Source organism: Lepus europaeus, chromosome 22 (genome assembly GCF_033115175.1).
Source record: "Lepus europaeus isolate LE1 chromosome 22, mLepTim1.pri, whole genome shotgun sequence".
Taxonomy (NCBI): domain Eukaryota; kingdom Metazoa; phylum Chordata; class Mammalia; order Lagomorpha; family Leporidae; genus Lepus; species Lepus europaeus.
In genome coordinates, this window is record NC_084848.1 from 10726114 (window position 1) to 10747428 (window position 21315).

Consider the following 21315-nt stretch of genomic DNA (forward strand, 5'->3'; position numbering starts at 1 on the left):
CCGAGCGGGAGAGGAGCCAGAGCCACAGAATCTCGCCAGCGCGGGAACGGAGGTCGGTAAGACAAAGACCTGAGAAGTCCGAGACATTGGGGGGAGGGGGAACAGAGGCCTCTCCCTTCACTCACCAAGCAAAACAAAGAGCACCGCGATTTTACATATGTAAAGCTCAGCCAAACTCAGTATCTTTAGCGAAACTGGAGAACACATTGAGGGCTGCATAAACGCTGTGTATGTTCCCAGGCATAGATCAAACAAATACCCACAGAGGCTAGATTTCAACTACCCTCAACTCCACTCCCAACTGAGTCAAAAGAAAAAAAAAAGAGAGAGAGAGAGAGAGAGCGCGTCCCAGCAAGGAGCAAGTAATCCGGGAGAGTCGCTCTTTACACAGCCTTAAACCTCAAGAAACAAGCATAGCTCTCTAGCCACACCCATCACAGCCCCTAAGGCTCCAACAAAACAGACAGCTCACTCAGAGGCACAGTATAACGAGAGAAAAAAAAAACAAAAACAAAGACAAAAACAAAAACACCACAAATTATCTCTAACATGCCAAGCAAGAAACATAGAAGCGGAGGTACCAAAGATAAGGATAGCACTATGACGCCCCCAAGTGAACAAGACACGCCAATGCAAGATTATGAAGATCAAGAGTTAGATCAAATGCACGAAGCAGATTGCAAAAATTTCATAAGAACATTAAGAAGTTCTCAAAAACAAATTCTTGAACTACAGAAATCCTTAATGGACAAGATAGAAAATATCTCCCGTGAAAATGAAATATTAAGGAGGAATCAAAATGAAATGAAAAAATTAGTGGAACAGGAAACTGCAGTACTGGCAAAAAATCTCAATGAAATGAAGAACTCAATAGATCAAATGGCAAACACATTAGAGAGCCTTAAAAACAGAATGGATGAAGCAGAAGAGAGAATATCGGAATTAGAAGACAGAGAACAGGAAAGGAAACAGTCAAATCAAAAAAAAGAAGAATAAATCAGTACTCTAAAAAATACTGTCAGGAATCTACAGGATACTATTAAAAAACCCAACATTCGGGTTCTAGGAGTTCCTGAAGGCATGGAAAGGGAGAAAGGATTAGAAGGCCTTTTTAGTGAGATACTAGCAGAAAATTTCCCAGGTTTGGAGAAGGACAGAGACATCCTAGTACAGGAAGCTCAGAGAACCCCTAATAAACATGATCAAAAGAGATCCTCACCAAGACACGTCGTAATCAAACTCACCACAGTGAAACACAAAGAAAAGATCCTAAAATGTGCAAGAGAGAAACGCCAGATTACTCTCAGAGGATCTCCAATTAGACTTACAGCTGATTTCTCATCAGAAACCCTACAAGCCAGGAGAGAATGGCGAGATATAGCCCAGGTACTAAGAGAGAAAAACTGCCAGCCCAGAATATTATATCCTGCAAAGCTCTCATTTGTGAATGAAGGTGAAATTAAGACCTTTCACAGCAAACAGAAATTGAAAGAATTTGTCGCCACTCGTCCAGCCCTGCAAAAGATGCTTAAAGATGTATTACATACAGAAACACAGAAACACGGTCACCAATATGAAAGAAGGTAAAGGAAGGAAACCTCAGAGCAAAAGATCACAGGAAGCTCAAACCAGATATTAGAAAATATCTTTGGCAAATGGCAGGGCAAAGTTACTCCTTCTCAATAGTCACATTGAATGTTAATGGCTTGAACTGTCCAGTTAAAAGACACCGATTGGCCGATTGGGTTAAGGACCAAAACCCATCCTTTTGCTGCTTACAAGAAACCCATCTATCCAACAATGATCCATACAGGCTGAGAGTGAAAGGCTGGAAAAAGATATACCACGCCAACAGAAATGAAAAGAGAGCGGGCGTAGCCATCTTAATATCGGACAACATAAACTTTACCACAAAAACTGTTAGGAGAGACAAAGAGGGGCACTATATAATGATTAAGGGATCCATTCAACAGGAAGATATAACGATTATCAACGTATATGCACCTAATTACAGGGCACCAGCCTATTTAAAAGACTTGTTAAGAGACTTAAAGGGAGACTTAGACCCCAATACAATAGTACTGGGGGACTTCAATACTCCACTCTCAGAGATAGACAGATCAACAGGACAGAAGATGAACAAGGAGACAGTAGATTTAAATGACACTATAGCCCAAATGGATCTAACAGATATCTACAGAACATTTCATCCTACATCTAAGGACTTTACATTCTTCTCAGCAGTACATGGAACCCTCTCTAGGATTGACCACATACTAGGCCATAAAGCAAGTCTCAGCAAATTCAAAAGAATTAGAATCATACCATGCAGCTTCTCAGACCACAAAGGAATGAAATTGGAAATTGGCAACTCAGGAATCCCTAGAGCACGTGCAAACACATGGAGATTGAACAACATGCTCCTGAATGAACAATGGGTCATAGAAGAAATTAAAAGAGAAATCAAAAATTTTCTGGAAGTAAATGAGGATAACAGCACAACATACCAAAACCTATGGGATACAACAAAAGCAGTGTTAAGAGGAAAGTTTATATCAATAGGTGCCTACATCAAGAAATTGGAAAGGCACCAAATAGATGAGCTTTCAAGTCATCTCAAGGATCTAGAAAATCTGCAGCAAACCAAACCCAAACCCAGTAGGAGAAGAGAAATAATTAAAATCCGAGAAGAAATCAACAAGATTGAATCCAAAAAAACATTACAAAAAATCAGCCAAACGAGGAGCTGGTTTTTTGAAAAAATAAACAAAATTGACACCCCATTGGCCCAACTAACTAAAAAAAGAAAAGACCCAAATCAATAGGATCAGAGATGAAATGGGAAACGTAACAACAGACGCCACAGAAATAAAAAGAATCATCAGAAATTACTACAAGGACTTGTATGCCAGCAAACAGGAAAATCTATCAGAAATGGACAGATTCTTGGACACATACAACCTCCCTAAATTGAGCCAGGAAGACATAGAAAACCTAAACAGACCAATAACTGACACAGAAATTGAAACAGTAATAAAGGCCCTCCCAACAAAGAAAAGCCCAGGGCCAGATGGATTCACTGCTGAGTTCTACCAGACAGTTAGAGAAGAACTAACTCCAATTCTTCTCAAACTATTCAGAGCAATCGAAAAAGAGGGAATCCTCCCAAATTCCTTCTATGAAGCCACCATCACCTTAATTCCTAAGCCAGAAAGAGACGCAACATTGAAAGAGAATTACAGACCAATATCCCTGATGAACATAGATGCAAAAATACTCAATAAAATTCTGGCCAATAGAATGCAACAACACATCAGGAAGATCATCCACCCAGACCAAGTGGGATTCATCCCCGGTATGCAGGGATGGTTCAACATTCGCAAAACAATCAACGTAATACACTACATTAACAGACTGCAGAAGAAAAACCATATGATTCTCTCAATAGACGCAGAGAAAGCATTTGATAAAATACAACACCCTTTCATGATGAAAACTCTAAGCAAACTGGGTATGGAAGGAACATTCCTTAATACAATCAAAGCAATATATGAAAAACCCACGGCCAACATCCTATTGAATGGGGAAAGGTTGGAAGCATTTCCACTGAAATCTGGTACCAGACAGGGATGCCCTCTCTCACCACTGCTATTCAATATAGTTCTGGAAGTTTTGGCCAGAGCTATTAGGCAAGAAAAAGAAATTAAAGGGATACAAATCGGGAAGGACGAACTCAAACTATCCCTCTTTGCAGATGATATGATTCTTTATTTAGGGGACCCAAAGAACTCTACTAAGAGACTGCTGGAACTCATCGAAGAGTTTGGCAAAGTAGCAGGATATAAAATCAATGCACAAAAATCAACAGCCTTTGTATACACAGGCAATGCCACGGCTGAGGAAGAACTTCTAAAATCAATCCCATTCACAATAGCTACAAAAACAATCAAATACCTTGGAATAAACTTAACCAAAGACGTTAAAGATCTCTACGATGAAAACTACAAAACCTTACAGAAAGAAATAGAAGAGGATACCAAAAAATGGAGAAATCTTCCATGCTCATGGATTGGAAGAATCAATATCATCAAAATGTCTATCCTCCCAAAAGCAATTTATACATTCAATGCAATACCCATCAAGATCCCGAAGACCTTCTTCACAGATCTAGAAAAAATGATGCTGAAATTCATATGGAGACACAGAAGACCTCGAATAGCCAAAGCAATCCTGTACAACAAAAACAAAGCCGGAGGCATCACAATACCTGATTTTAGGACATACTACAGGGCAGTTGTTATCAAAACAGCATGGTACTGGTACAGAAACAGATGGATAGACCAATGGAACAGAATAGAAACACCAGAAATCAATCCAAACATCTATAGCCAACTTATATTTGACCAAAGATCCAAATCTAATCCCTGGAATAAGGACAGTCTATTCAATAAATGGTGTTGGAAAAATTGGATTTCCACATGCAGAAGCTTGAAGCAAGACCCATACCTATCACCTTACACAAAAATTCACTCAACATGGATTAAAGACTTAAATCTACGACCCGAAACCATCAAATTATTAGAGAGCATTGGAGAAACCCTGCAAGATATAGGCACAGAATGCAATTGGAGAAATGAGTCAGGATGAGAGATGATGGAAAGAAGGGATTCGGGACATTATCAAGGAGTGTGGTTCAAGGGGGCCTTGAATAATCTCAACAAAACTGAAGGGCACAACCTGCAATGAGATGTTGGGAACTGAGTAGAAATCCTCTCCAAGTAGGAACTGATTAAATAGCCACAGACAGAAGACTGTATCTGGAACCAGTGTTGTGGTGTAGTGGATTGAGCCAGTGCCTGCCATGCTGGCATCCCATATGGGTGCCGGTTGGAGTCCCTGCCGTTCCACTTCTGATTCATCTCTCTGCTAATGCACCTAGGAAAGCAGCGGAAGGTGGCCCAAGTCTTTGGGCACCTGCAACCATGTGGGAGACCTGGTAAAGCTCTTGGCTTTGGCCTGGCCCAGCCCTGGCCATTGTGGCCATTTGGGAAGTGAACCAGCAGATGGAAGATCTCTCTCTCCCTCTCTGTCTGGAACTCTGCCTTTAAAATAAATAAAATAAATATTTCTAAAAAATGACTATATCTGGTTGGTAGCAGAGGAAGAGTAGTCCTTTTACAGATAGGGAAGTGTGGCTGGCGCTGTGGCTCAACAGGCTAATCCTCCTCCTAGCGGCGCTGGCACACCGGGTTCTAGTCCCGGTCGGGGCGCCGGATTCTGTCCTGGTTGCCCCTCTTCCAGGCCAGCTCTCTGCTGTGGCCCGGGAGTGCAGTGGAGGATGGCCCAAGTGCTTGGGCCCTGCACCCCATGGGAGACCAGGAGAAGCACCTGGCTCCTGCCTTCGGATCAGCACGGTGCACCAGCCGCAGCGCGCCAGCCATGGCAAAGGAAGACCTTTCTCTCTGTCTCTCTCTCTCTCACTGTCTACTCTGCCTGTCAAAAAAAAAAATAGGGAAGTGTAACAAGATCAATTTTCTTAAGACTCTTCACAAAATCCCAAAAGTGATAACTTTCTTTATTTATTTGAAAATTACAGTTACATAGAGAGAGAGGGAGAGACAGAGAGAGATCTTCTACCAGCTGTTCACTCACCAAATGACCACAATGGCCAGGGCTGGACCAGGCTGAAGCCAGGAACTGGAAGTTTCATCCAAGTCTCCCTCATGTATGCAGGGGCCCAAGCATGTGGGTCATTTTCTGCTGATTTTCTCAGGCACATTAGCAGGGAGCTGGATCAGAAGTGGAGCAGGAGGCCGGCACTGTGGCATAGTGGGTAAAGCTGCCACCTGCAGTGCCAGCATCCCATATGGGCGCCGGTTCAAGTCCCAGCTGCTCCTCTTCCAATCCAGCTCTCTGCTATGGCCTGGGAAAGCAGTAGAAGATGGCCCAAGTCCTTGGGCCCCCAGCACCTGTGTGGAAGACCTGGAGGAAGCTCCTGGCTCCTGGCTTCAGATCAGCGCAGCTCTGGCTGTTGCAGACAATCAGGGAGTGAACCAGTGGATGGAAGGTCTCTCTCTCTACCTCTGCCTCTGCCTCTCTGTAATTCCGCCTTTCAAATAAATAAATAAATCTTTAAAAAGCAAAAAGAAGCAGATGAACCAGTGCCCATTTGGGATCCCATTGCTGTAGGTGGCAGCTTAACCTGCTATGCCACAGTGCTGGCCCCAAAAGTAATAACTTAATATCCATGTTCCTGTTAAATACTCAAAAAGAAAACATCATCAAAACAGACTTAGTAAATCCATTCATCAATTCAATGAATATTTATTGAGTGTCTATCACACGTCAACTCTTACACTAGGCACTGGGAATATGGTGGTAAGCAAGATAGACCAGGTCTTTGCCCACACGGAGATGACATTTTAAGGAACAAACAAAGATAACAATTAAGTGAAAATAATCATAATAATTTTTATGTAATATACACATGTGTTGAAACATCACATGATATTACATAAATAGTACAATTTTTGTGTCAATTTAAAATGATAATTTTATTTTTTCCCAGAAACCTTTTATTTAGCCAGCGCCGCGGCTCACTAGGCTAATCCTCCGCCTTGCCGTGCCGGCACACCGGGTTCTAGTCCCAGTCGGGGCACCGGATTCTGTCCCGGTTGCCCCTCTTCCAGGCCAGCTCTCTGCTGTGGCCAGGGAGTGCAGTGGAGGATGGCTCAAGTGCTTGGGCCCTGCACCCCATGGGAGACCAGGAGAAGCACCTGGCTCCTGGCTTCGGATCAGCGTGGTGCGCCAGCCGCGGCGGCCATTGGAGGGTGAACCAATGGCAAAGACCTTTCTCTCTGTCTCTCTCTCTCTCTCACTGTCCACTCTGCCTGTCAAAAATAAATAAATAAATAAATTTAAAAAAAAAAGCAATGTGCATCCTGAAGTGTCCACTGGGTGTCAGCTTGAAGATGTGCAGTTGGCAGTTGGATGCATGAATCTGGAGCTGGGAGAAGTCAGACCAAGGTTTGGCATTTGGTGATCGTTCACTACAGACAGGGGGCTCTACCTGCAGGCTCAGCCATGTGTAGAGAAGAAAAGCCCTTGGCCCCTCCAGGAACAGAGACTGGGCAGAGAAGGAGGCCCCCCAAAGAAAACTGAGTTACGAAGGAGCGGCCAGGCAGGTAGGGGAAAAAATACAGAAAAATGTGAGACCGCCGGCGCCGCGGCTCACTAGGCTAATCCTCCACCTTGCGGCGCCGGCACACCGGGTTCTAGTCCCGGTCAGGGCACCGGTCCTGTCCCGGATGCCCCTCTTCCAGGCCAACTCTCTGCTGTGGCCCGGAGTGCAGTGGAGGATGGCCCAAGTGCTTGGGCCCTGCACCCCATGGGAGACCAGGAGAAGCACCTGGCTCCTGCAATCGGATCAGTGCGGTGCGCCGGCCGCAGCGCGCCAACCGCGGCGGCCATTGGAGGGTGAACCAACGGCAAAAGGAAGACATTTCTCTCTGTCTCTCTCTCTCACTGTCCACTCTGCCTGTCAAAAAAAAAGAAAAAAAAAAAAGAAAAAGAAAAATGTGAGACCGTGTGAACCAAGAAAGGAGGTGTTGGGGTGGCCAACAGCGATGCAGGCTGCCGACAGGGTGAAGAGAGGACAAAGACAGGGTCTTCCAGTCTGGCAGCCTTGTAGGCTTGAGGCACGCAGTTCAGTTGGAAGGAAGCACAGCGGGCAGGGTGGTCCGGGAAAAGAGCACAGCGCTGGCGTGGGAGCTGACTACAGAGGGTGTGTGCATGTTCCAGTGTTGGCATCTGTGCGCCGCTTTTTAGAATGTGCGTTTTCCAGGAACTTTTTGAAGAGCCCAAAATGCATGAATTTCAAACATTTTTTACAACAAACTTCCACACTTTCTGAAAAACCCTATGTACAGGAAGTTGAGTTTGATGGTGTTTGTCTTTTGTGCTGTGTTTTTCCAACCCAGCAGTTATCTCTCTCCACCTCTGGAATTCACTGACTCTTTAAGCCCAAATCCCTTTCCCTTCTCTTCTGAAGGCTGATTTCTCCCCTCTCCTGGGAGAACAGAGCCTGATTACCCCCAAAACAATCCTGATCCTGAACACAGAAGACTCTTTTACTGCTCCTGTAGTGGGAGACACCTTTGATCATCATCATGGCTTACTGGTGATGGGCCATTGACTTCAGATTTTATTAATAAAAGTTGTTGTATGCCAATTATACCTTTACAGCAAAAATTGAGCAGTTTTTAGCAAAATTGAGTAAAGTGCAGGGTTCCCATATACCCCCTGTTTCACACACATACCCCCCCCCACTATATACATCCCACACCTGTGTGGAACATCTGTTACAGTGGTTGAACCTGAAACATCATCATCACGGAGTCCACAGTTTACATTAGGGCTGCATTGCTGTTGTCCATTCTAGACGTTCGGACACACGTATAATGGCTCACAGCCATCATTCTAGAGACACTGCCCTAAAAATCCTCTATGTTCTGCTAACCCATCCCTCCCTCTTCCTGGCCCCCAGCACCCACATGATCTCTACTGTCTCCGTAGGTTTGCCTTCTTTTTTTTTTTTTTTTTTTTTTTATGACAGGTAGAGTGGATAGAGTGAGAGAGAGACAGAGAAAGGTCTTCTTTTTTGCCGTTGGTTCACCCTCCAATGGCCGCTGCGGCCGGCGCATCGCGCTGATCCGAAGGCAGGAGCCAGGTGCTTCTCCTGGTCTCCCATGGGGTGCAGGGCCCAAGCACTTGGGCCATCCTCCACTGCACTCCCTGGCCACAGCAGAGAGCTGGCCTGGAAGAGGGGCAACCGGGACAGAATCCAGCGCCCCGACCGGGACTAGAACCCGGTGTGCCGGCGCCGCAAGGCGGAGGATTAGCCTGTTAAGCCACGGCGCCGGCCTCATAGGTTTGCCTTCTGAGGAAGGACACGTGGACACAGTCACGCAGTGTGGTGTCTTTCAGACCAGCTTCTTTCACTGGGCAGCATGCATGTACGGTTCTTCACTGGGTAGCATGCATGCACAGTTCTTCGTGTTGTCTTGGGGCTAGATAGCTAGCTCACTCCCTTTTCAGTGCTGGACTGTATCCCACTGTTGGATATATCCCCGTTATTTGTCTATTTTCTGAAGTACATCTTGGTTGCTTCAACTTGGCGATTATGCAAAAACTTCTATAAACATCCTTGCGAGGGTTTTTGGTGTGGACCCAAGTTTTCAACTCATTTAGGTAAATGCCAAAGGACATTGCTAGGTCATGTGGTGAGAGTATGCTTGTTTAGTAAGAAACAACCAAACCATCTTCCAAACTAGCTGTACCAGTTTGCATCCCGATCAGCAGTGAGTAGGGAATCCCCTTTGCTCCATATCCTCACCAGTAGTTGATGCTGGATGCTGTCAATGTTTTGTATTTCGGTTATTCTGTCATTTAAATTTGCATTTCCCTGACAACACATGATGTGGAACATCTTTTCATACGCTTACTTGCTATCTGTTTCTCTTCCTGGTGAGGTGTCTGTTATAAACTTTAATCCACTTTTTCAACAGATAGCTTGTTTTCTTACTGTTGTATTATAAGAATTCTTTGTACTGAAGGGAATCAGAATATACCACCCAAAATATGCCACTTTGGCATAAGGATTATCTTGAGCTAAAGGCAACTGAAAAGCAGCAAACACAACAAAAACTGTCCTCTCTCAACTAGGAGGGGCAGCATAATTCTTAAATTACCTGAGACAACGCTAGACTCTGAATCAGTCCAGAAACACAGAAAAGAATCTACATAATGATCTTTCCCAAACAACCCTTATCTGCCATTAGTTTCCCTAATTTATTGCCCTCTCATAATTTGCTGACCCTGAAAACATATATCTCTTTCCCTTCATCTTATCGCTTTGCTCCAGATTTATTGTTCTTTGTTAAGATGTTACATAAGGAGCTGGTTTTTGTGGCATAGCAGTTTAAGCTACCATTTGCAACACCCGCTACTCATATCAGAGTACAAGTTCAAGTCCCGGCTGCTCCACTTCCGACCCAGCTCCCTGCTGATGCACCTGGGAAGGCAGCAGAAGACGGCCCAAGTGCTTGGGTCCCTGCCACCCATGTGGGAGATCCAAATGCAGTTTCTGGCTCCTGACTTCATCCTGGCCCAGTTCTGGCCGTTGTAGCCATTCGGGGGATAAATCAAAGGATGGAAGATGAAAATATCTCTGTCTCTATCTCTCTGCTGCTCTGCCTTTCAAATAAACATCTTTTTTTAAAATATTCTATATAGGGATCAGCACTATGGCTCAGTGGGTTAAAGCCCCAGCCTGCTGCACTGGCATCCCATGTGGGCACTGGTTTGAGACCCCAGCTGCTTCACTTCAGTCCAGCTCCCTACTGGTGTACCTGGGGGCTGCAGACAATGGCCCAATACTTGGGCCCCTGCACCCACATGGGAGACCCAGAAGAAGTTCCTGGCTCCTGGCTTCAGATGGGTTCAGCTCCAACCATTGCAACCATTTGGGGAGTGGATGGGAGATTCATTCTCTCTCTCTCTCTCTCTCTCTCTCTCTCTCTCTCTCTCTCTTACTCTGCTCTACTTCTCTTTGTAACTCTTTCAAATAAATAAAATAAATATTGTTTAAATATGCTATATAAACCCCTAGTTCTAAGCACCCCTTTGAGTTACTTGTCACTGACATTGTTCCTACATGTAAAGGTTATTCACGTGTTAACAAACTCTATTTCTCTCTTTGTCAGTATGAGTTCAGGATTCCAGTCACAGAGTCTACCAGGGTAGAGGAAAAGGAGGTTTGTCCCGCTCCCCAGAGTTTGCTTTGAATGGCAGTCCTTTATCAGATATGTCTTCTGCTGGTATTTCCTCCTGGCATACGTCACTTGGGAGGATGTTTCATAGAGCAGAAGTCTTTGACTTCACTAAAGGTCAGCTTATCAATTTTTTGTTTTGCAGGTTGGGCCTTTGGCATTGTATTAGAAAATAATTGCATGGAGCAGGCCTTTGTGCTAGTGGTTAAACTGCCTCTTGGGAGGACCAAATACCATATAGAAGTCCCTGGGTCCAAGTCCTAGCTCTGCTCCCAGGTCTAGCTTTCTGCTAATTCAGGCCCTGGGAGGCAGCAGGTGATGGCTTGGGAGTTGGGTCCTTGCCATGCGTGTGGAAAATCTGGATTGAGTTCCTGGATCCTGGTTTCCTACCCAAGGTCATCTAGGCTTTCTCCCATGTTATCTTCTAGGAGTTTTAGAGTTCTGCATTTTATATTTAAGTCTGTGACCCATTCTGAGTTAACTTTTGTGAAGGCTGTAAGGTTTGTGTTGGTTCAGTTTTGACAGGTAGACATTCCAGATAAACACTTTAAAACGAGGTTGTTTTCAGGCCAGTGTTGTGACTCAGAGGGTCAAGCTGCTGCCCACAGTGCCAGATCCCATGTCAGAGCACCAGTTCCTGTCCTGGCTGCTCACTTCCAATCCAACTCCCTGCTGTTGTGCCCAAGTAGCAGGAAGACGGCCTAAGTGGTTGGTTCCATGCACCCACATAGGAGACCCAGAAGAAGCTCCAGTCTCCTGATTCTGCCTAGCACAGCCCAGTCATCACTGCTACTGGGAATGAACCAACGGATGGAGGATCTCTTTCTCTTTGTCTCTGCCTCTTTCTGTAACTTTGCCTTTCAAATAAATAAATATTTTAAAATTTTTCATTTTTAATATATTTTTATTTTTAATTATTTATTTACTTCTGTGAAAGTCAGAGTTATAGAGAGGGAGATGCAGAGGCAGATGCAGAGAGAGAGGTCTCCCATCTCCTGGTCCACTCCCTGAATGGCTGCAAAGGCCAGGGAGAGGCCAGGCCAAAGCCAGGAGCCAGGAGCTTCATCTGGGTCTCTCATGTGGGTTCAGGGGCCCAAGCACTTGGGCCATCTTTCGCTGCTTTCTCAGGCACATTAGCAGTGAGCTAGATCATAAGTGGAGCAGATGAGATTCTAACCAGCGCCTATATGGGATGCCGGTGCTGCAGGTGGCAACTTAACCTGCTATGCCACAATGCCAGCCCCTATATTTTTATTTTTAAATGACACATATGAATTGTACACATGTGACATTTCAGTCCATGCATAAAAGGTGTGATGATATGATCAGGGAAACAGATGCTAACCTGATGCAAATAGATTCTCATATTACCCATACTCTTAGCCAAAAGTCAAAAAGTGCTATTATTTTTGGTTATAGGTTAACATGTGCTTGTTATAGAAATTTCCTCAAAGACAAACATAAAGGATGAAATTGAAATCGTGACTATTAACACTTTGATGAATTGCCTGTCAGTTCTTTCCACATGTATTTTAATATTTTTACTTTGCTTTATTCTTGTGAGTGTTCTAATATGACCATTTTCCTTATGTAAGTAAAACTATGTTGGGGCCAGCGCTGTGGTGCAGTGGGTTAACACCCTGGCCTGAAGTGCCGACATTCCATATGGGTGCCAGTTCTAGTCCCGGCTGCTCCTCTTCCCATCCAGCTCTCTGCTGTGGCCTGGGAAAAGCAGTAAAAGATGGCCCAAGGCTTTGGGACCCTACACCCGCGTGGGAACCAGAAAGAGGCTCCTGGCTCCTGGCTCCTGGCTTCGGATCGGCGCAGCTCCAGCCGTTGCGGCCATCTGGGGAGTGAACCATCAGATGGAAGACCTCTCTCCCTCTCTGCCTATCCTCTCTCTGTGTAACTCTGATTTTCAAATAAAATAAATAAATCTTAAAAAAAAAAAACTACATAAACATCATTTTAAAAGTTACATTTTCTCTAAGTAAATCATATGGTATCAGTTATAGGATTTTCCTGTGGTTGGCATTTCTGATTTCTAACATTCCCATAAGGCAGGGAGGAATATATTTGTGTAGAAATCTTCCCCCGCCAACTCAGGTTTCAGCGTTCCCTCAGGATAAAGCCACCATCGTAGACGGCTGCCTTGGAGGTGGAAAACGGTGGTGCTCTTCATGTGACATCAAATTGCTTTCTAGGAAGCTTGAAGTACTTTACAAGCCCCTTAGTAGTGGATGAGTATCTATTTCCTCTCCACTCTCACCACTATTGCACCTGCCGTTTAAAACTCTTCCAATCTCTGCTATGGTCTGGGAAAGCAGTGGAAGCTGGCCCAAGTGCTTGGGCCCCTGCACCCACGTGGGAGGCCTGGAAGAAGCTCCAGGTTCCTGGCTTTGGATCAGCCCAGCTTCAGCCATTGCAGCCATGTGGGGAATGAACCAGTGGGTGGAAGATCTTTCTCTCTATTTCTCTCTCTCTGTGTAACTAGCTTTCAAATAAATAAATAAATCTTTAAAAAATTTAAAAAAAAATCTTTGCCAAAGGAGCTAGCATTGTGAGACAGCTGGTTAAACCACCATTTGTGACACCACCGCCCCATCAGGAGCCTCAGCTGCTCCGCTTCCTATCCAGCTCCCTGCCAATGCACCTGGGAAGGCAGCAGATGATGGCCCAAGTGTTTGAGCCCCTGCACCCACATGGGAGACCTGAATGGAGTTCGTGGTTCCTGGCTTCAGCTTCATGCTGCTCTTGTTGTAGGCATTTGGAGAGTGAATTCATTGGATGGGAGACCTCCCCCATTCCCTCTCTCCTTCTCTTGCTGTCACTTTCTTTCAAATAAATAAATATTAAAAAAAAAAAAAAAACTTTGTGAGGGGGCCAGCACTGTGGTGCCGCAGGTTAAAGCCACCACCTGCAGTGCTGGCAATACCATATGGGTGTCAGTTAGAGTCCTGGACGCTCGACTTCCCATCCAGCTCTCTGCTATGGCCTGGGAAAGCAGTAGAAGATGGCCCAAGTCCTTGGGCCCTTGTACCCATGTGGGAGACCTGGAAGAAGCTCCTGGCTCCTGGCTTCAGATCAGCACAGCTCTGGCCATTGTGGCCATCTGGGGAGTGAACCAGTAGTTGGAAGACCTCTCTCTCTCTCTCTCTCTCTCTCTACCTCTCATCTCTCTGTGTAACTGAATTATGAGTAAATAAATAAATCTTTTTTTTTTTTTTGACAGGCAGTTAGAGAGTGAGAGAGAGAGACAGAGAGAAAGGTCTTCCTTCCATTGGTTCACTCCCCAAATGGCTGCTACAGCCGGCGCGCTGTGCCGAGCTGAAGCCAGGAGCCAGGTGCTTCCTCCTGGTCTCCCATGCAGGTGCAGGGTCCAAGCACTTGGACCATCCTCTACTGCCTTCCTGGGCCACAGCAGAGAGCTGGACTGGAAGAGGAGCATCCGGGACAGAATCCGGCGCCCCAACCGGGACTAGAACCCGGTGTGCCGGCGCCGCAAGGCGGAGGATTAGCCTGTTGAGCCACGGCGCCGGCCAATAAATAAATCTTTTAAAAAAATACTTTGTGGGGCCAGCGCCGCGGCTCACTAGGCTAATCCTCCGCCTTGCGGCGCCGGCACACCGGGTTCTAGTCCCGGTCGGGGCACCGATCCTGTCCCGGTTGCCCCTCTTCCAGGCCAGCTCTCTGCTGTGGCCAGGGAGTGCAGTGGAGGATGGCCCAAGTGCTTGGGCCCTGCACCCCATGGGAGACCAGGAGAAGCACCTGGCTCCTGCCATCGGATCAGCGCGGTGCACCGGCCGCAGCGCGCTACTACGGCTGCCATTGGAGGGTGAACCAATGGCAAAACGAAGACCTTTCTCTCTCTCTCTCTCTCACTGTCCACTCTGCCTGTCAAAAATTAAAAAAAAAAAAAACTTTGTGGGGCCAGCACTGTGGCATAGTGGGTTAAAGCCACCACCTGCAGTGCCGGCAATACTGTATGGGTGCCGGTTTGGTCCTGGCTGCTCCACTTCCAATCCAGCTCTCTAGTATGGCCTGGGAAAGCAGGAGAAGATGGTACAAGCCCTTGGACCCCTGCACCCACGTGGGAGTCCTGGAAGAAGCTCCAGGTTCCTGGCTTTGGATTGGCCCAGCTCTGGCTGTTATGGCCATTTGGAGAGTGAGCCAGCTGATGGAAGACACCCCACCACCGCCGCCGCGCACGCCTATCTGTAACTCTGCTTTTCAAATAAATAAATAATTCTTTAAAAAAGTATACTTTGTTAGGGCATCCATTTAGACTAGGGATATAGATGCCCATGTCCCACATCTCAGTAACTGGTTTCAATTTCCAGCTCCACCTCCTGAATCCACCTTCCTGCTAATGTGGACCCTGAGAGAGAGCAGTGATGGCTCAAGTAATTGAGTTGCTGCCACCATTGCGGGAAGCCTGGATTGTGTTCTCACCCCTAGATTTGTCCCAAGCCCAGCCCCAGCCATTCTGGACACTGGAGGAGTGAACCAGCAGATGGGGGTGCCTGCCCCGCTCTGACTCTCAAATAAATTCTTTAATAGAAATCTTTACTAATTTCAGAGGTGGAAAATTTTATCCCATTGGTATAGTTGCCATTTCATTGACTACTACAGAGGTTAAACAAAGTTAACCAAATATTCATTTGTTAGCCATTTGTGATGTATTGTATTTTCAAACTTGCACACTTGAACGACTGTTTTATCCCAATTGCTTAATGTTTTTTGTTTGTTTTTAGGAAAACTGGAACAGCTTACATAAGAAAGATATTGCAACATGAGATTCCCAAAGGATTTTTGTCTTCGGTTATTACGGAAATGATAGATCCTTTTGGAATAGAGGAAGTCAATGAGAGCTCGTGTTTGTCCAGCTCCCTTTACGTTAATCAGTCTGGAGACTTCTCCTATAAACTTACTCTTGACCCTCAAAGTAAGTGGAACAATGTAATACATCTCTGAGGGCTAGAAGAGATGAAAATGATATTTTGATATCATTGCTCATTTATGGAGCAATAGATTTCAAATGTTAATCCAATTAGGAATCTACCAAAGTCACATATACTTAAGGTCATGGATTTGTTTCTAATGTAATAAAAAGCTATGAATAACTATATTAGTATTTTATCAATCATACTATCATTTATCCCAATGAATTTATTTTGTATTCAACAGTGCTCAGAAGTGAGAGAAAATAGGAGTTCTATAGCAATTAAAAAAAATTTTTTTTTGACAGGCAGAGTGGACAGTGAGAGAGAGAGACAGAGAGAAAGGTCTTCCTTTGCCGTTGGTTCACCCTCCAATGGCTGCCGCGGCTGGCGCGCTCTGGCCGGCGCACTGCGCTGATCCGAAGGCAGGAGCCAGGTGCTTCTCCTGGTCTCCCATGGGGTGCAGGGCCCAAGGACTTGGGCCACCCTCCACTGCACTCCTGGGCCACAGCAGAGAGCTGGCCTGGAAGAGGGGCAACCAGAACAGAATCCGGAGCCCTGACCAGGACTAGAACCTGGTGTGCCGGCGCCGCTAGGCAAAGGATTAGCCTGTTGAGCCACGGCGCCGGCATGGCAATTAAAATTTTAAATGTACAAAAAGAAAGTGGAAAGTTCATATGGATTTTGCCCTAAATGATAATTTTGAATTCCTGACATATAGGATATTTTATTTCTTTTTTAAAAATATTTATTCACTTATTTGAAAGGCAGAGTTACAGAGAGAGAGAGGGAAAAAGAGAGAGAGAGGTATCTTCCATCTGCTGGTTCACTTCCTCCAAATGGTTGCAACAGCTGGAGCTGGGCTGATCCAAAGCCAGGAGCCAGGAGCTTCCTCCAGGTCTCCCACACAGGTGCAGGGGCCCAGGTACTTGGTCTGTCTTGCGCTGCTTTCCCAGATGCCTTAGCAGGGGGCTGAGTCAGAAGTATAGCTGCTGGGACTTGAACCAACACCCATATGGGATGCTGCAGCCACAGGTGGCGGCTTTACCTGCTATGCCACAGTGCCGACCTCTTTGTAGGATATTTCTATTTCAAAGTACTATCTGATAGATACAAAGCAAAATTAATGTAATTTATTGTCAAGATTTGGGATTTAATCTGAATAAATGGAAAGTCACTGGACAGCAAGGAAGGAAGCAGAGAAATCAGCCAGGAGGCTACTGCAGTGATCGGGTAAAAGATTAAACTTGACATTCCTGCCGCTCATCCAAGGGGAGAAACCAGGGGCATTTACAAATGGAAGTCTGGAGGCAGGCATCTGACCAATAGTTAAGGCATTGGTTAATATTTCACACCCCCGGGCCGGCACTATGGTGTAGCAGGTAAAGCCGCTGCCTGTAGTACCGACATCCCATATGGGCGCCAGTTAGAGTCCCGGCTGTTCCACTTCTGATCCAGCTCTCTGTTGTGGCCTGGGAAAGCAGTAGAAGATGGCCCAAGTCCTTGGGGCCCCTGCACCTGCATGGGAGACCAGGAAGAAGTTCCCGGCTCTTGGCTTTGGATCGGCCCAGCTTGAGCCATTGTGGTCATTCGGGGAGTGAACCAGCGGATGGAAGACCTCTCTCTCTCTCTCTCCCTCTCTCTCTCTTTCTTGCCACTCATAGTAGAGACCTGGATTGGGTCTCTGGCTTCTGGCTTTGACCTGGCTCGACCCTGGCTATTGCAGACACTGGAGGATGAACCAATGTGTGCAGGTTCATTCTGTGGCCCCTCCTCATCCTTTCACTCTCATCTCTCAAATGAATTAATTTTTTAAAAAAGACATGTAAGTCTGAAGTTCAGGGAGAAGGTCTGGACTGGTGAGCCGAGAATTGGCAGCCTGTGTGTGATGGTTAACGCCATGAGATCGAATGAAAGCAACTGAAAAGGAGCAACTATGGGAAGGAAGAGGTTTGAGGTCTGATCTGGGGCATTGCAACGTTCAGTGTTGGGGAGATGGGAAAGAATCAGTACAGACGAGATGGTGTGGTGAGGGAAGAATGGAGAGAGAGCACGCCTAGGGAGCCAAGCAAGGAAGGTGTTTCAGGAGGAGCAGTGTCTCTGGGCTCTCGCCACCAAGAGGTCAGGCAGGATGAGGGGTGAAAGTCATTGGTAACCTTGACGCGAGCTGTGAGCTGGAGTAGCAGCAGAAGTCTGATTGGAGTGGTTCCGAAAATCATGAGAGAAGACTGAAAGACAATGGGCAAAAGTAACTCCTTCAGGGAGTTCCACTCTAAAGGAGAAGAGAAAAATTGTGGGGCAGGGAAGGAGGGTTTTGGAAAGGATTTTTGAAATAAGAGAGAGCATGTGGATTCAGTAAAGGGAAGCGTGGGGCTCTCTTTGACTTTCTATTTTTTCAGTTTTTTTTCCAAAATGGTTGGATGGATGGATTGATTGACTGATTTGAAAGGCAGAGAAACAGAGAGATGGGGAGGAACAGAGTGAAAGAGATCTTCCACCCCCTGGTTCACTTCCCAAATAGCCACAACAGCCAGATCTAGTCCAGGCCAAAGCCCAGAGCCTGGAGCTCCCTCCTGGGCTCCCACACAGGTGGCAGGGGCCGAGGTACTTGGGCATCATCTGTTGCTTCCTGGGCCCATTAGCAGGAGTCAGGATCAGAAGGAGTGTAGCCAGGACTCAAACCGGCGCTCTGATCTGGCTTGACCTGCTGCAGCACAACCCCACCCCTGTTTCTGTTCTCGGAGAGCAGAGAGCTGCTGCTCACGTGTTTCATGACCTGTCAGAAACGTGAGCCCGTGATGACCTCCCTCTCCTTGAAACAGCCTTCCTTGGTGTCTTCTTGGGTGGATTTTCTCCAGTGGTTTCATTTTTGCCTGGAGGGTATCTCTTTCCTTTCCTATTCCCTAGATGATGGTGCTCCATAGAACCCTGCTTTGAGGCCTCTTCTAGATCTTCATGCTATCCTTAAACAATAAATTCTTCACCCACACAGCAAAGATTTACAGCAAACACCTTCTGTCAAACACACGTTTAGGCACTGGAAAAGCAGTCATGACAAGATTCTCTTGTAGAATCATAACAAACATTCCCAACTATTAAGGCTCTTAGCAATTCCATAGTAAAGAAATCTGCTTTTTAAAAAATGTAGCTGTGTATATTTGTTTGTTTCTACTGAAAACTTTAGGGAGTAGTTTCATAGTAAGCCTTCAAGTACAGGTTTTCTTTGTTTGTTTGTTTTATTTGACAGGTAGAGTTATAGACAGTGAGAGACAGAGAGACAGAGAGAAAGGTCTTCCTTCCGTTGGTTCACTCCCCAAATGGCCACCACGGCCGGCGCTGTGCCAATCCAAAGCCAGGAGCCAGGTGCTTCTTCCTGGTCTCCCATGTGGGTGCAGGGCCCAAGCACTTGAGCCATCCTCCACTGCCCTCCCGGGCCACAGCAGAGAGCTGGACTGGAAGAGGAGCAACCAGGACTAGAACCTGGTGCCCATATGGGATGCCAGCACTGCAGGTGGAGGATTAACCAAGTGAGCCACAGCACTGGCCCCTCAAGTATAGGTTTTTATGTAATATAATAATGATTAACTTTCTATACAATTATTTAAATTGGGGATAGGTATTTGGTACAGCAGTTAAGATTCTGCTTGAGACACCCAAAACCCATATAAGAGTTTCTGGGTTGGTGTTTGCAACTCTACTTCCAATTGCAGCTTCCTGCTACTGCGTATCCTGAGAGGCATCAGGGACGGCCCTAATACTTGAGTTCCAGGCATCCATGTGAGAGATCCATACTGAGTTCTAAGTGCCCAGCTTCTATCTGGCCCTGTCCCAGCTTTGTGAGCCTTTGGGCAATGAACTAGTAGATAGAAGATGTCTATCCCTAACCCCCTTCTTCTCAAATGAATAAATAAATTTTTAAAAATTATTTGAATTGTAACCTGACATCTGGCAAATGTGTTCTCTGGTTAGCATTTATAATTTTAAACTCAAATAGTGCATTTATTAGCTGTCTACTAGTATGCTTGGCAGACATCGGTTATTTTATGCCAAATCTCTTCTCTTTTACCTCCAGATGCTAAAGCCTTATTTCAAAATACAGATATAGAGAAGACAGTGGTGATTCCTGGTCACAGCAGCTTCCTAATCACAAGCATTGTAGATGAGAAGAACGCTTTAGCTATCGCTACCATGCCTAACAGTGTCCCTAACAATGTGACCTTTCTAAAGGACTCCTGGTTCTTGTACAACTTCGGGCAAAGGAATGGACGGACATGGAATATATACTCAAAGCCATGCAATTACTGGTTTCAACAATCTGATGATTCGACATCCCTCAACATCGTGAAATATGTTGACCTGGGAAACTCTCAGAATTTAGAGGTTAAGATCATACCTAATACAAAAGGTAAGTTTGTTTTTATTGAGAAATATCAAAGGATATTATTTCTTTTCTTGAATATGAACTATGGTAGTACTTAAGAGAATCAAGAAATTGAGTTTATTTTGATGCAAAAGAGGTAGACATTGCAGTGTAGTGGGTTATGCCACCACTTGGGACACCTGTATCCCCATATTGGAGTGCCAGTTCAAGTCCTGGCTACTCCGCTTCCAAATCCAGCTTCTTACTAATGCACTTGGAAGGGTGTCCACCAGTCCTAAGAACCAAGAACATTTTTATAACAAAATATTTGAAAAGCATAAATTGTTTATATTGAACCTACATTGGCTCCATATAAGAATGGTAGGATTACACAAAACTAGGAAAGTTTTAAGATCAGAAGACAATCCATAAGAAGTACTTGTTTCTTCCAGATTGGTTGGGTTAGGTCTGGAAAGTTTATTTGTAAAATGGGCACAGTAGAGCCTTGTGGTTCACCATGATGGGATGTACATCAAGGCTCAACATACAGTCAAGGAATGTAAAAGATGCTTTCATTGTTTTTTTATGAAAGATTTGTTTGTTTATTAGAAAGGCAGCATTACAGAGTGGCAGAGGCAGAGAGAGAGAGAAAGAGAGGTCTTCCATCTGCTGGTTCACTCCCCAGATGACTGCAACAGCTCAAGCGTGTCAATCCAAAGCCAGGAGCCAGGAGTTTCTTCCAGGTCTCTCACATGGGTGCAGGGGCCCAAGGACTTGGGCCATCTTCTACTGCTTTCCCAGGCCACAGCAGAGAGCTGGATCAGAAGTAGAACAGCTGGGACACAAACCCACAGACAGAGGCTTAGCCTATTATGCCACAGCGCCAGCCCCGAAACACTATATTTAAAGGCTTACTTGAAATACAGAAGAAAGCACAACTTATATGAATGAAATTATAGACTTTGTTAGATAATCTGAGGACATCTGTTGCCACCAATATTGTGGACTAAATATCCTGAAAAACTTCCTTCTGATTGAAACCTTCAGAAAGTCTTTCTCAATATAAGAAGACAAGGATGATCCATTGTCCATTTTCCTTCAAACAACTTTGAGTTTCAGTGTTATGATTTGAAAGTTCTATTTACTTCCTTTTTTATATTCTTGTTTTATTTATGTATTTGAAAGG

The 21315-nt window shown here is 45.3% G+C and overlaps 1 protein-coding gene across 1 annotated transcript in view; it reads left to right on the top strand.

Moving 5' to 3' along the window:
- The window catches only part of CATSPERB (cation channel sperm associated auxiliary subunit beta), a 132862-nt gene that overhangs the window by 85780 nt on the left and 25767 nt on the right, over positions 1–21315 (top strand). Inside the window, exons 18-19 of the mRNA XM_062181030.1 lie at positions 15584–15774; positions 19842–20174. Of these exons, the coding sequence (XP_062037014.1) occupies positions 15584–15774; positions 19842–20174 (524 nt within the window). The remainder of the gene's footprint in view (positions 1–15583; positions 15775–19841; positions 20175–21315) is intronic.